This window comes from Lactuca sativa, chromosome 4 (assembly GCF_002870075.4).
Source record: "Lactuca sativa cultivar Salinas chromosome 4, Lsat_Salinas_v11, whole genome shotgun sequence".
Lineage (NCBI taxonomy): Eukaryota > Viridiplantae > Streptophyta > Magnoliopsida > Asterales > Asteraceae > Lactuca > Lactuca sativa.
The window spans coordinates 80,230,796-80,246,780 of NC_056626.2; the positions used below are offsets into that span (position 1 = coordinate 80,230,796).

The following is a 15,985-nucleotide window of genomic DNA, read 5'->3' on the forward strand; positions in this document are numbered from 1 at the left end:
TTTTCTTGATTCTCGAATCTGATTGTGAGGCGCTAAGGGTCTTTCTGGGGGATCTACGGAGTAGTTTTCAGGTGGTTATCGTCTTCTGGAATACCTGAACTGTCTTTCGCTTTGGTTTCTATCTTTCCTAAGGAGAGGTTGGTTAACAACGCGCGATACCCTTCTCCTGGGTATTTCAGAGGGTTTTAGATAAGGGAGACGAATGACGGATTGCATTAGGTTTTATTATTAAGTTCGGAAGAACTTTTATTTGCCGAAATGGCCACGGTGAAAGTTCTTTTTACACAGCACTAGGAATTTACACATGGTTGTACTAAGTCGAACCATGATTGATAGAGGCGTCGAAGTTGGCATACATCGACATGATATAGAATGAGGGTCGATAGGGCCATGTGCTGAACGGGCACACAAGTTCTTGGCGTCTCGGGTTTCATCCATGGTATCACTGTCACGGATACTTGGACCGATAGAGTCGACGCGGAACTATAGAGGGTCCCGAGGTTTCGGGGTAATGTACTTTTCATGAATGGATTTCTCACGAGGCCTCTCTATAATCGCCTAGTATACACTAGTCATGTATAATTAAGGTGGAAAGGACTGTTGACTGAGCGACTCCGCCCTAAATCCACAACAGTGCAACTTTTAACAGAGTTACAGTACAAGATTTACTACAAGATTAATGTTGTGAACTAGGTATACTACAAAGGCAAGTATACGCAGTACGAGGGTCCTTTTACTAACGGGATCTCGCAAAAGATAAGACTCTGGCTGTACTAGTTTTAAACAGTTTACGAGTCTGATACAACAAACGCTTTAAATACTTTAACGAGGGTCTGGAGTAGTTTCTCCTGCAGCAGTGATCCTTAGTATCTTCCTGTCTACGCCGGAGTTCTTTATTATTGGACAGTCCTTTTTGAGGTGTCCTATCTCGCCGCATTGGTGACATGTCTGGTTCGTACTAGTATTGGTGGTGGGAGCGAGGTGTTTAGTCAGAGTTACGTGGACACGGGTGCCCTCCTCGTTCGTCCACTTTGAAAATTTCCTTTTAAAGAGTCTGGCTTTATCACCACCTTTGTGTGTAGGGTTGGTCCCGATGCCCGGGACTTGTGAAATGGGTCGTGCCGGTGCTAAAGGGGCAGGGGTTGCCGCTTGCTGCTGTTGCATGGCAAGTCTTTGGAGTCGTTGGCGCTCCTTTCGAGCTTGGCGTTTTCGTTTCCTCCTCTCGGTTATACAACTTTGCATGTCCGTGACTGTTGCCATTTGTTGGCTTCCTGGATCGGTACAACGATCAGAATTTTCCATTCCTTTGCCAGTCGTGATTGCATTGCTAGCGTTGAGGTTTGCAAGGACAACTGTCACGGCAGCTGTTACTGCGGCTTAGAAGGTGGCAGCGTCGATATGAAGGATAGGGGTTTCGTTGTTCGGCTGACTATTTCCGGATGACGACATGATTCTGTAACACGAAAGACAAGGGGTTCGTGAGTGACCAAGGTTGGCCCTAGATTATTTGATTTTGACTAAGAGATGAGTTATTATACATGAGAACTTAGCTTATACGTGTTATGATATAATCAAGACTGGGTGGATAGTAAAATGTGTGATTCTACTTTAGTTTCACATCCCGACGAGGAAAAGAAACTAAGTCAGCAACCTCACATTCTATTGTCTACCAGGTCTTCATTATATATAACTTGGGAACGTATGACCGAGGAAATCATACTAATAACCTTCTTACTAATCCTTCACAATTGAACTAGAGTTCCTAGTAAAGGCTATCTTTGGACCCAGATGTATTTCAATCATTCACCTATGGAGTAGAAGTATGTTCTCGAAGGTTTGACCTACATCCCTATGATGCAGTCCGGGTATCAAGGTAGGGGTAAGAGTATCGAAAAGCCATAAGATGGGGGTCATTCCTACTAATTTATCTTTATATTGGAGAGATCCGCTCTCCGGTTTTGGAAAGATTTGAGGACAGTTTGGAACGAAGATCACGGAAGAAAAGCTCATGAAAACTTATAGCTAAACACCCTCAATCGAGGTTTTGAAATCCGATCTAATCGTATTACTTGCGACGGGAAAAGGCGATTTACCTAACACATAGTGTGAGTAGTGTAATCACTAACTTACTAAATTGTATTATTACATGGGTGTATTAGCGCAGCGAATACGAGGAAAAGACACGACTCGGGTTCCATGTATTGTCTCCCTCTGTCTACCTCTTATCCCTAACTGGGACTGGCGTTGGTTTTCTTCGGGTAGTTACCTAGGGTTCTTTTCTCGTGTAGACATATTGAATTTCTACTCCGTCTTACTTCCGATCCTGACTCTGAGTGTCATCGCTGTCTTACTTCTGATCCTGCCCTTGAGTATCATTACTTCATGATGGATGGCTGGAAGTCTCGGAAGTTCAGGCGAAGTTCCCACCGATGTCCCTAAAAGGTACAGGCACTTGGTGGTTTCAATAGTCTCATCCTAGTTCATTTATTTCCGAACTGGAAATCTTCTCAATGAACTTCTTCTGGGTCTGAATCAACTCTTCTGTCGAACACTGAAGTGGATAAGGTTTTCTACATGGTTCATGCGAGAATGGAAATGTCTAAAGAATCCTAAGAGATTATTAAAACATTTCACTGGGTGATCCATATTGAGTCCGGCTACAATTACATAGCGTACACAAATTATATATAACATAGATCCGATAGGCCTTCAGATATGTGATACTACTCTATATCCACATCCCAACGAGGAAAAGGAAGTAGAGCGAAACCACACATTCTTAGTCTATGGGATCCTTATTATATATAACCTTGGAAGTATACCCTCTGTAATCATAGGTATATCAATAAGGATCTTTTTAGTTTTTCACACAAGGTTATCTATGGATCCTAAAATACCCCTATGGTATTTTAATTACTTGCTTGATTCTCAACTTCTGAATATGATTATGGGATTAATGTGAGTCTTTTAGTATTCCAAAATACTGCCATGGTATTTTAAACTTTATGTTTGGCTCTAGCATTCCTATTTGGTAAGTTTCAGATTCGTTGCAACACCACCGTCACTCCCAAGCACACGTTGGTCGCATCTCGAATAAATGTAGTTGATCATGTTACATTTATTCCAGCTTACGATTACATAACTGCCCAAGTTTGACGGTAATGGTCAACATCCAAAGACTTTTATTCTTGTTCTTCTTGTGATACTTTGTTCGGGTGTTTAGATTCTGGATGTTCTTATACTTTGGTAAAATATGGTTATATTTTAAAGTATAATTCTTAGTCAGAGTGTTTTATCCCAAAGTATTTATAGGCTGTATATCTTTTATGAATTGATGTACTGAGCTCACTATAAACAATGCTCTGATACCAATCTGTCACACCCCAAAACTGGAACGGCGGAAACGTTCTGGGGTGGATGACGTCATGTCTAGTATCACAACATATGTAGTATAGTAGTCAAAGTACAACAACCATTGCATTAATAGTAATAATTTTACATATGTCACATTTTATGGCAACATCAAAGTAAATACATAACATAACATAGATGCAGCACGGTACTAGGCTGTCTCCGCAAAAGCTCCTGGGATGTACCTGTCTATCGATGACTTGAGAATACAAGTTATTTTGAAAACAAGTATCAACATTTTTTATAATGCTGGTGAGTCCATAAGTATTTACTGTCATTTGTATAAATACACATTTTTATTCAAAATAACTTTATGAAAGATAGTAGTCTAGAATTTACAGTGTATTAGCGTTCTTTCCAGAAAATCCTATATTTTCTAAATAAAAGCACTCTTCTACCAAGACCCGACAGATTTACGTTTTAAGGAGAAATTTTCCCCAACATACTATCATTACCAAAATATAGTTTTGACTTTAACGGAATTATGAGAAAATCCCAAGTAAAAATACTAGGGGAAAATAACATGTACCTCAGCAGTAATACTGCTGACTAAGGCAAGGTAAACATAGACTCCAGGAGAGTCTCAAAGGAATGATACGCCTGGCTCAGTCTAACACAAGGAAATACAGACTCTAGACAGTATCGAATGAACGATACAGCTAGCAAAGTCTAAAACAAGAAAATACAGACTCCAGACAGTATCGAATGAACGATACAGCTAGCAAAGTCTAAAACAAGAAAATACAGACTCCAGACAGTATCGAATGAACGATACAGCTAGCAAAGTCTAAAACAAAGGGTGAATGTGAACTTGTATGTAACCATGCTGATCGACGATAGAGTATCCGATGACCCTCCAGGTCACGCGTAGAGTTAGTGGCATTATGTCACCCATGGGCCTTACCGGCGCGGACTGTAGCTAGCAGTCATGATGCGGGAGTGTCAGTTCCGTAAAGATCTATACACATAAAGTTCGCTCTCCCTCCAGGAGACTCTAGTTACATGGTATTGGCACAATGAAGCATCGTAGAAGGAGATAGGGTGTCACATTCTAAAGTATTATCATAATAGTATAGACTCGCAAATGAACTGACTCCTGAGCAAATCTTTGTACTAGAGAGAGAGAGAGATAGAGAGATAGAGAGAGAGAGAGAGAGAGATGGACTCTCCTAACTATTCCTATAATAGTTACTAATGTGTCAGGCATATGAATGTTGAATGGAAGGATGCCCTTGCTACCCAAGGGAAATGAACTGGTTGATGGAAACCTTTATGTCTATACATGTATACATGATATATAACTAATATTTAAACGACCTTCGGACGGATAACCGATACCCACCAGACCACATCCCAACGAGGAAAAGGAAATAGGGAGAACTAGCCGTTCTAAGTCCTTTAAACATTATTTATATAACTATACAAATATAGGCATGCATTTAACGAAATAAAAGCATAGAAGAAAACTTTGGTAAAACCTTTGGAAAATCTTTACAATTAAGAATTTACGACTTGATGTCATTTTATAAAACAAACGTTGAAAACCTTTGAAAAACCTTCGGAAAACCTTTCGAATACTTATGATAATCTAAAAGAGAAATTCATACTTTAACAAGAGTTGAAAGCGAGATTGGAAAACCTTTTGTTAGATGAAGCAGTTTAACATGTAAAAATCCATTTGCTATACAGTTATTAATCACATGTGATTTGTCTAATAACTGTATAGTTCAACTTGTATTCCCCCCCCCCCCCCCCATAAAAACAGTTAAAAATCATTTAAAAGGTTGATTTAGGGGTATGAACTCACCTGACATGGTTTATTCGGATGAACGGATGGTATAGGATGCTATGTATCAATTGAGGACTTGAACACACACTCGGATCCTATTTAACAAGTAGTGATAAATTTAAGTATCTAATTAGTCATTTAACAACCAATTATGCAAGTAAGGGTGTCCTAATACATAAAAACACTTTGCTACAAGTGCTAGGAGTACCAAGGGTTGCATATGAAGAGAGTATGGACTCACATTGGAGTTTACTCTTCAAATGATGGCCCTTAGGGGTGTTTACGGTTTTGGAACCATAACCCCCATGAGTTTATGGCCGTAAACTCATGGTTGTGGTGCCATTGGGTGTTTGAAGGTCTTATATCACTCAAGGAATTATGCTAGACTCGAATCAAGGGCTAAGGAAGTGATTGGGGCTCAAAATGGACACAATAGGGAGTTTACGGTCCTTGGACCACCCCCTTGGGTGTTTACGGTCGTAAACACATGGGTTTACGGCCGTAAACCCATGTTTGTACATTTCTTTTGTGTTTTGGGTGGTTCTAACTCATGCATGCAAGAGTCTAGACACTTATACAAGCATTGAAAGGTGTTAAGGGCACTTTAACCCCCTTAGAAGGTGTTTATGGTTTTGGGAGACCTTCCCAAACCGTAAACTCATCTTTACGCTCTTAAATTCATGTTCTTGGGGTCCCTAGTTCATGCAAGTAAGGTTATACTCCATTACACAACCATTAGAAGGCATTATGGGCATCTAAACACCTTTTGGAGGTGTTTACGGTTTTTGGGATGATCTCCCCAAACCGTAAACTCATGTTTGCTTGGGAAATGGATGATTTTCGAGTGTTAAACTCATCAAGAAGGGATCTATGCTAGTTGTCAAGGGTTAGAATGAACCAAGGCACACTTTGGCACCCATTTTGGAGTTTACGGTCCAAGAACACCTTGGACCGTAAACACCTTGTTCTTGGTGTTCTTCAAGGTTTTGACATGCATTCTAAGCAAATAACTAGCTAGGAGAAGTATACTTACATATAGGAAGCTTAAATGATCGATTTTGGCGGATTTGACGGGATGAATTTATGATAGTTGAGAGAATCCTTGGGTGTTCTTGAGGTTGGAAGTTGGAAAATGAGAGGAAATGACTAAGTGTCATATTTATACTCTCGGGGGTTTGCGGTAAAAAAAAACTCCGAGTTTCGTCCGTAAATTCCAAATTTTGGAGTTCCGCGACTTACGCTAAACACGACAATTCTAAATTTATACTTTCTTATTTTTGGTTCACTTGACGAATATTATATAAAATATTCCAACGGGATTAAATCCGGCCAAAAATATTTTGGGATAAATTTGGCTAATTTTTGACGTGCTTAATTACGGAGTTAAAACAAACGGAAATTTCGGGTTGTCACAAAAACTGTTTAGAAAAAGAATAATGGGTAAACGTCATTGAAGCCCAACCAATTATTAGGTTTTGTTCTAAATGGCCACTTATGTTTTTTTCTTGCAATTAAAGGGCATAAATTCATATTAACCTGTTTATTAAGGACCTAAGACTTGTTTTAACCGGTACTATGCCAAATCAGATGCCACGTATATAAAATTTAAGGCACCTTCACCTTCAATGCCAAATTACCATTCAATCGTCCCCATCCTAAGTTCTCCTTCATCAGTGATTTTTTTTTCTTTTCATCTGAATCACAATTTATCTATTCAATACATTGATTTCTCCGTGTCATTGATTCAAGAAATATTTTTGCTATATCACATTCTCATCTGATTCAATCATATGGATTTATTCACGATTTAGATGTTCTTCAACACATGTTTGTGGAATTCAAACTCCACCACCAACCATCTCCTACTACCAGTTCTCCATCATCATCCGCCTACCACCGATCATCATCATCGTTCACCTACATGGGATTTGAAAAATGATTTAAAGCACAACACGGTAACTCTTACAAGAGGAGTGATGCACACAAGAGAAGAGGTTGAAGGGAAGAGGTATAAGAACCATAGGTTGCAGATTTAAAGCAACGAACATAGATCAGACACATGTTCGACATCGCGGTCTGTCGTCTTCAAACCTAATATTTTTCCGAATTTCCAGATTTAGGTTGTGACGGAGCTGAGGAAATTCTGGGATTCTAGGAAGAGTCGTCGTCTTTAAACATCGTTAAACTGATGGGTTTCATTTCAAGCAAAATTGAAGAGGTTAACTAGATCTTCTCTATCAATTTTAGGGCTTCTAAAATGTCTTCTTCACAGATCAATTTGAGAACCCTACAAACTACAGAGCTCTACTAGGTCTGAGATATGGGATGAGACAAGAGGCAAATTACATGCTTTTGTTGCAACTGTAGGGACAGGTGGCACTGTAGCTGATGTTTCTTGATTTTTAAAGGAAAATAATGTAGGGATAAAGTGTTATCTTATGGATCCTCTTGGTTCTAGCTTGTTTAACAAAGTAACAAGATTAGTGATGTACATAAGAGAAGAGGCTAAAGGGAAGAGGTTAAAGAACCCATTTGACACGGTCAATGAAGGAATAGGGATCAACAGATTGACTGAGAATTTCAAAATGACTTAACTTGATGGAGAGTTCTAATATTTTTGTTCCTTTTATTAGATTCCTTCTAAGGAATGATGGACAATTTATTAGTTCTTCAATAATGAAATGTGTTGGTCGTATATCGTATGTTGCTGGTGGTGGTACTGTTCGTGATGCGAATAGTACAACCCACTACTATTGGTGTTATTGTGACTTTTATTTAGTTTGAAACACAAGCTTCACATACATAATCAGATAGTTACACAGTAGATGTTAAAAGTCAATGAGCACGTAGGCAAAATAAGAGAGTGTATGGCATCATTAGACCATATGTGGAACATAAACCGGATAAAAAAGGTAAAAGTGCCCAAATTGGCCGGTAATAATCAAGTTCATGCCCTTATAATGCAAAAAATTTAGACGAGGGACCTTTTAAACCAAATCATGTTATTTTATAGGGTTATAATGACATTTACCCAAGAATAATTGTAGTTTTCGTAAATCAATTAAAGAAGATGAACTATATTGTTTAACAATTTTAATATGGAATCATTGAGTTTTTCTAATCGGTTATGTGTAGATAACCATATCGTGATTAAGATGATTGATTATAAAAGAGATTGCAAATAAGTATTTTGGTAATTTAGTTATAATTTAATTTAAAAGTAATAAATTAAATATGATTAAATTAACTATTTGGATATATATATATATATATATATATATATATATATATATATATATATATATATATATATATATATATATATATATATATATATATATATATATATATATATATATATATATATATATATATATATATATATATATATGCAATTTAAAATTTTACAAGGATAATTATGAAATTTTATAAAGATATAAATGAAATTTTCGCTTAGTTAATTTTTAATGTTTTGCAAAACAACCAGAGACTTGTTAATTGGTTTTCACACGATGAGTACCGATGGAATCTGAAACTTAGAAGTCTTTATTTTATTAATGTTTATGCCAATGATGTTACAACTTACAAGTATAAATGGAATATACGCAAGTAGCAATATAAAACCTGGACCCTTAAATTATTCACAAGTGAAAACATATAAATTTGGTTGTTGTGATCCATTTGTTCATATTATATTAAATTCATGCTTTATTAATTCATTTAAAAAATACAGAAATAGTTTGAATATGTTTACATTGTAAAATATAATTTCCAATTAAGACTTGAAGAAAACTAAATTACATTTTCTAAAAGGACGAAATGATTATCAAGTTAGTCAATTTGACGAGTGACGAATCTTCTGGTACGTTCTTGTGAAAAAATATACCAAATAATGTTTATTTTAATCGCATGCGTATCGTAACACATTTACGATTTTAAAAGGTTAAATATTTATTACCTAAAACTCAATCATATAAGCATCCTAAAAATCACTTGAGTTTTTAGTAATTCTAAAATCTAACATCAGCAAGTTTTAATCTCTAACAAATGTTATATAAATATAATTACCACCCTATAAAAACTTTAGTATCCGAATTTCATGATAAACCAACAAAGATTATAACAAAAATATTAAAAACAACATCAAATAATTTTCATTCTCAATAATTATAAATATATACCAAATGCAAGTTTTCGTCTGTGAGACAAACTTACTGTAGTAACATTTACAACGCACATTGTACAACAACTTCTTCCGTCCCTTCTTTCTGTCAGGGATGAACAATGGAACTAGGTACCCGCTTTCGGAATCGGAACCGCCTCATAACTGCAAGTTTTGAAACTGAAACCGTCTTAGACGGTTTCGGTTCCTAAAGTTATGGAACCGTCATAAGTGATTCCGATTCCGGTTCTCAGTTTTTTCGGAACCACTACCTGACTGAACCAGTTTATATATATATATATATATATATATATATATATATATATATATATATATATATATATGTGTGTGTGTGTGTGTGTGTGTGTATGTGTGTGTGTATTAGTATTTCATATGCATATGTGTGTTATTTAGACTCGTTTAAAATTTATTGGTTTGATTTTGTCCAAATTGATTCAATTTGGACCGAACTGGATTGTGGTTTTATTAACAAAAATTTAAAAAAGATTCATGTAACCGGGTAATCCGTTCTTGGAACCGGAACCGCCAGTTCCAAAAAATTAAGAAATGCCTATATTGGTTCCAATTTTGGTTCTAACTTTTTAGGAACCGTCGGTTCCGGTTCCGGTTCTCGCCAAATGAGGCGGATACCCATCTATGTTCGTCCTAACTTTTTGTATTGAAAGCCTGATCATGGCACTTTCATTTCATTTCCCATCTTATTTCTCATATTCACGTGCTCTCTCTCCGTCGTTCACAGTGTAAACCCCAACAACGCTTCTTCCGTTTACTCATTCACATCAGTCTCCTACATCTTATCCGGTAGCTTCTCATACACTTCTCTACCTATTACATTATTCCAAAACCCTATATTTCATCTTCCATGGCTGCCTTCTACACCATAATTTGCCCATATTTCTATCAACGAACACCTGCCACCACCACACTTAGCCACCTTCGCCCCCATCAAGAAAGCTCTATACTAGCGTTTCCGCTACCACTCATCGCATCCCCTGCCACATATTTCCATTTCTCTTTCCATCAAATCGTTTCATCGCACCAGTTAACTCCCATTCCGACCAGAATGAAACGACCTTGCTTACCACAACTGCTGGCCACCACTAACGTCTACCATCACATCATTGATAGTCCAAAACCTCACACTTCTATTTAAAATGATGGAAGAACATGTTAGAATTTCTTTCTCCCGTGTTTTATATTCACATATATAACATACACAATGAAGAAACATAGAACATATTAGAATTTCTTTCTCTCGTGTTTTATATCCATGTTGCATACACCTACACCCTCCTATTATCCCTCATGCGCCCCCACTTACACCGTTATACCCTTTACACCACCCCTATGTAAGCCTATGCCAACCCATTACATATAATTCTCTTTTTCTTCCTTTAATTTTTTATAAAGCCAATTTTTTTTGCTTTATATATTATATGAAAATTTAAGAAACAATCACATGTTTGACCAGGTAAGAGTTTCGTAAATTAAACTTTGAAGTAATTGAAAAGTTAATTAAATGATTTTTTTTCTTTTTAATGAAAATAAGAAAATCTTCAAAAAAGGATCCTTGTGTTTTCCAAAAAAAAAAAAAAGTCGAGTTCAGTCTTAACTTTTTTGATCATCAACGTTGGTACCTATGGTTTTAAAACTTTTAAAGAATGGTCCTTAACCCTAATTATGTTAGTTTTTTTCTATTAAGTCTAATAAGGTAATGGTATAATTGTCTTTTCCATACCACATGGATAATCTTTGAACAGTTTTCGATTTTATTATATATATATATATATATATATATATATATATATATATATATATATATATATATATATATATATATATATATATATATATATATATCCCTGTGGTATGAAAAAGACTATTTTGTCCTCATCTAAATGGACTTAATAAAAAACTAACATAGTTAAGATTATTTTTTTAAAAGTTTTGAAACCAGGGGCACCAACATTAATAACTTAAAAAGTTAAAGACTGAATTCAATTTTTTTAGAAACCTCGGTGTCTATTTTAAATTTTTGTGTTAATAATTAGTATTAAATCAACAAAAATCGACTAAAGAGCATTTGTGTCGTATACTCATATTACATAATTTAATTGTCAAAATTCCTTTCACAAATATACAAATCAAAAAATTTTGCCATGTTTTTCAATATGCCAATAAAGAATTTTAAAATATATCATTTTATTAATTAAGATACATTTGTTAGAATATATTATATTAATAAAAATACATGTGTTTTTTAGAAAGAAACTTCATGGATGTTGATCGTAGGTCAATTAACTAATGTTAAGTATAAACTTACAAAGGGAAAATTTTCTATTTAAAGGCATCAGACTGCTCGGCATATCATCCCAAGTCCCAACGCTCTTTTCTTTCCTAATAAAATCTATAGATATTAGCAACTAAGCAAGTATCTAACTACTTTTTTCTTATCAACCAAAAACCATGGCAAATGTTTCAGAATTTGTCTCCAGGTAACCCTATATTTTATTGAATTAATATATAGATGTCCAATCTTAGTATATTATTGTTATTTTTACTTTTATTATTATTATTATTATTATTATTATTATTATTATTATTATTATTATATACATGCACACATATACGTAATACCTACACATATAAATAAATATGAGCATATGTGCACAATTTAATTCCCCATATTTTTGGATATATGATACATATAGTCCTTCTACCGGTTAAAAAAAAAAACAAAAAAAAGACAAACTAACTGTTCCTGAGTAAAATATAAAATCTAATTTGCAAAATTTCAATCTAAAACAATTACAAAATTCTACTCTCCGTTTCCCAAGTTCAATTAAGAGAAAAAAAAAAATGGGTGTAAGTGAAAAGAATGTAAAAAAATTGAAATTTCGGAGTTTCATTGAAAGAAGAAAATGGAATAATTATTTTTCCGCCTAACATTCTTTCTGATTCGAAAGGATTTAGAGAAAAAGAAAAAAATATTTAATTTTCCTTCCATTTCTCTCCGATTCAGATACCCAAATGACAAATTTATTTTCCTTTTCCTTGTCTTCTTTTTCTTTTCTCTGCTACTCAGGATTATTTTTTCGAATTTTGATATAATACTACGCTTCATCAGGTATTTTCATTGCAAATTAAAGACTTATTATTGATATTCTACACATAGCAATTAAACTTAATTAAACAATAAATAAACCGAATATAGTATGTAAGATCAAAAAACAAAATTAGTGACCCAAAATTTATAAATATTTTTAACATAACAGATAGAACTACGTTCTTTTATAAATATCTTTAGATTTCACAATGAAAATAATGTAGAATAAAGTTCGATATATGGGATTTCTAAATCTTTTTTAAGTTTAAATTTAAAATAAAAATACAAGTAGAATCATTCAAATTTCATGTTACGGTTGTTTAGATGGCTTTCAAGATATAATTGGACGTATGGTTTTCATTATACAAAATTTCGATGTATAGTAGGAAGCATCAAAACTATGTTGTAATATGTTATTTGGATGCTTATTGTTCGTTTATATGTTTCATTTCACACTTTAAAATAATTAAAATAAGGTTCGGAGTAATTGATGAACAATTCCTGTAACCCTATTCCTATTTTGTCTTTAGGTTGTCAATGAAAGTAGCAATTATCACTGGTGGAGCTCAAGGAATCGGTGAGGCAACGGCAAGACTATTCATAAAACATGGAGCCAAAGTCGTAATTGCTGATATCCAAGACGACTTAGGTCAAGCAGTTTGTAAAGATATTGGTCTTGACAACGCTTTGTTTGTCCATTGTGACGTGACTGTTGAATCTGATGTTGAAAATGTCATCAACATCACACTTGCCAAATATGGTAGGTTGGACATAATGGTCAACAATGCAGCCATTGTAGATGATGGAAAACTCAGTATTCTCGATAATGATATGTTAGATTTTGAAAGGGTTATGAGAGTAAACGTTACCGGCGTGTTCCTAGGCACCAAGCACGCAGCTCGAGCCATGATCCCAGCTCGTAGAGGTAGCATTATTATGTTGGGAAGTGTGTCTGGGAGCATTGGAGGAATCATTTCTCATGCTTATTCGAGTTCAAAACATGCGCTTGTGGGTCTCACTAAGAATACAGCTGCCGAGCTTGGCCAATATGGGATTCGTGTTAATTGCTTATCACCTCATTTTATCCCTTCACCTATGGCTACAAATTATGTACAAGATCACCCTGATAAATACTCCAAAGTTTATACAAACCTCAAAGGGATCTTGCTGCGTATAGAAGATGTGGCAGAAGCTGCTCTTTTTCTAGCAAGCGATGAGGCCCGGTACATGAGCGGGCATAATCTAGTACTTGATGGAGGTTTTACTGTTATTAATCCAGCTTTTGGTCTATTTGCTCGAGCTTCCCCTATCGAGTAACTTTGATATCTGTACAATTGTTCTATTTTGATTTGGTTTTAAAAAGTCATGTTTGAACTTGTAAGGCTTCTACTGTGGTACTGTGGCGCATTCCTCCTATATAAAATACAATAATTACCTATGGAAATGCTCTAAATAAATGGAACATATCTGTATAGTAAGTTCTCTATGGAAATTAATTATGTGCATGCCTTTCGTTTATTTGGTGTAGCTGCTCAATGTCTAAGGATTTATTTAATTTGTATTTTGTAACACTTGGTGTCTTATGTCGACTAATATAATCACATGTTCAATATATTAATACTTTATTTAAAGATAGTTTTTTCTTCTTATTAGTTATTTGATACTCATTCAAAATAATATTTTTTACCATAAAAATAAAAAAATTTCAATCTTACTTAAGTAATGATATCTTTGTTATTCAAAATAGAGTAAATTACACGAATGGTCCTTATGGTTTAGGGTAATTTACGCGTTTGGTTCATAATTTATTTTTTTTAACTCAGAATGTCCCTACTGTTTGTTTTTGTTACGCGTTTGGTCCCTGTCTTAGCTAAAAAGACTATTTTGCCCTTGATTTTATTTATTTATTTAGATAAACACATCCCCAACCCCACCCCTCACCTTACCTTACCAAACCTCACCATTTTTTCCTATTTAAATAATAGTATTTTTAGGTAAGAAAGAGACAAAACGCGTAACAAAAACAAACAGTAGGGACCAAACACGTAATAAAAGCAAACAGTAAGGACCTTCCGAGTTAAAAAAAATAAGTTAAGGACCAAACTTGCAAATTATCCCAAACCTTAGGGACCATTCGTGTAATTTACTCTTCAAAATAAATAGCTTCTAGTCGAGAGGAGTGATACGGAAGATGGAATTTATTGAGAATCAAGTACCTGAAACTATAGAGTACTCTTCGTCACAAGTTCCGGCTAAAAGTCTGACTCCTTTGTATTTTGTACACCTTGCTTCATACTTATTCCACTCTTCTCGGCCTTTGATGATGGACAATATAATGTAATATGACTATATATTTTACAGTTGAAACATCCTCGTCCCCTTTCGCATATGTTGGCACAGTACATTATTTCTAAACATTTGTGACAAGTGACCTCTTCGGATAGTTTACTTTTCTCTTGTACTCTTCCCTTTTATGATGATACTTATTTTTCCCTCGTATTCACTTTCTTGCACTTGCTACTTTGTCATGCATGTCTTTTTGTTGTATTTGCTTGCACCTTCCGGTTATTTCTCATGCCTTGGAGCTCCTTCTCTATGGGAAAAAATATAGCCACATAACCATAATCTTCACAAATAAACATTTTGTCTCATTAGTACACAAGTTGAAGTCATGTCCCTTCTCTCCACACTTGAAACAAATAATGTCTTTGTTTTATCATAAGTCACTTCCATCATTTCTCTTGTTGCATTGGTTACTTTGCTCATCTTTGTCTCTATTTTCCAAGGTCTTCTTATATCTCCTAAATTTTCCATTAGATCGAGTTGAAGTAGTCAATTCATCATTCGCTAATTGGAAACCCCTAACTAACTCATCAATAAATTTATCTACTTTTGTTTTTCATTTGGAATTAGTCTTTTCGCAAGACTTGTGAGTTTGAGTAACTTTGTGTTATATTCCACAATCGCCATCCCTTTTCCTTTTGTATGAGAAGATCTTCCTTTAATCTGAAATTTTCTCTCTCTAAATTTTTCCTTCAGATTTTCCAAAAGTTGTTTCATGTTAACACTATCTGTGATGTAGGTACTTGTGGTTTTTTTGAGTTCACTCCACCATTTTGATGCCTGGAATATTCAAGTTTAGTTACTGCGAACTTTACTTTTTGGTCATCCTTACCATGACATGCGCAAAAATGCATCTCCATTTCCCTAATCCATCTGTGTATTTCGATTGGATCAATGGCCTCGTCACAGGCCGGCCGCCGGTGCATGACAATGGTTGAAATCTTTATATACACATAATTTTTCTAAATTTTTTAGAAATATCCTTTGGGTGGCTATTCATTCTTTGTATTTTCCGAGGATAACCCGAAATTCTTTTCACTTGTCTCGTTCATCTTCGAAGTTAAATTTTCCTTAATTATCCTCTCCATTTCTTCATCTTTATTTCTTACATATTTAGCATTTATTTAAATATTTCTTACATCTCCTTTCCTTC

The 15,985-nt window shown here is 34.9% G+C and overlaps 1 protein-coding gene across 1 annotated transcript; it reads left to right on the forward strand.

The window, feature by feature from the left end:
• The first annotated feature begins 11,748 nt into the window (after positions 1 to 11,748).
• On the forward strand, positions 11,749 to 13,927 carry LOC111885481 (secoisolariciresinol dehydrogenase). The gene is made up of 2 exons (XM_023881736.3): positions 11,749 to 11,878; positions 13,020 to 13,927. Exons 1-2 carry the CDS (start codon positions 11,850 to 11,852, stop codon positions 13,804 to 13,806), a joined length of 816 nt encoding a protein of 271 aa, XP_023737504.1. The 5' UTR covers positions 11,749 to 11,849; the 3' UTR covers positions 13,807 to 13,927.
• The last annotated feature ends 2,058 nt before the right edge of the window (positions 13,928 to 15,985 follow it).

Bases quoted from the DNA above. Each gene is read 5' to 3' on its own strand.
- LOC111885481 (XM_023881736.3), top strand. From the start codon at position 11,850: ATGGCAAATGTTTCAGAATTTGTCTCCAG. The intron at 11,879-13,019 runs GTAACCCTATAT...TTTTGTCTTTAG, and splicing joins GTTTCAGAATTTGTCTCCAG to GTTGTCAATGAAAGTAGCAA.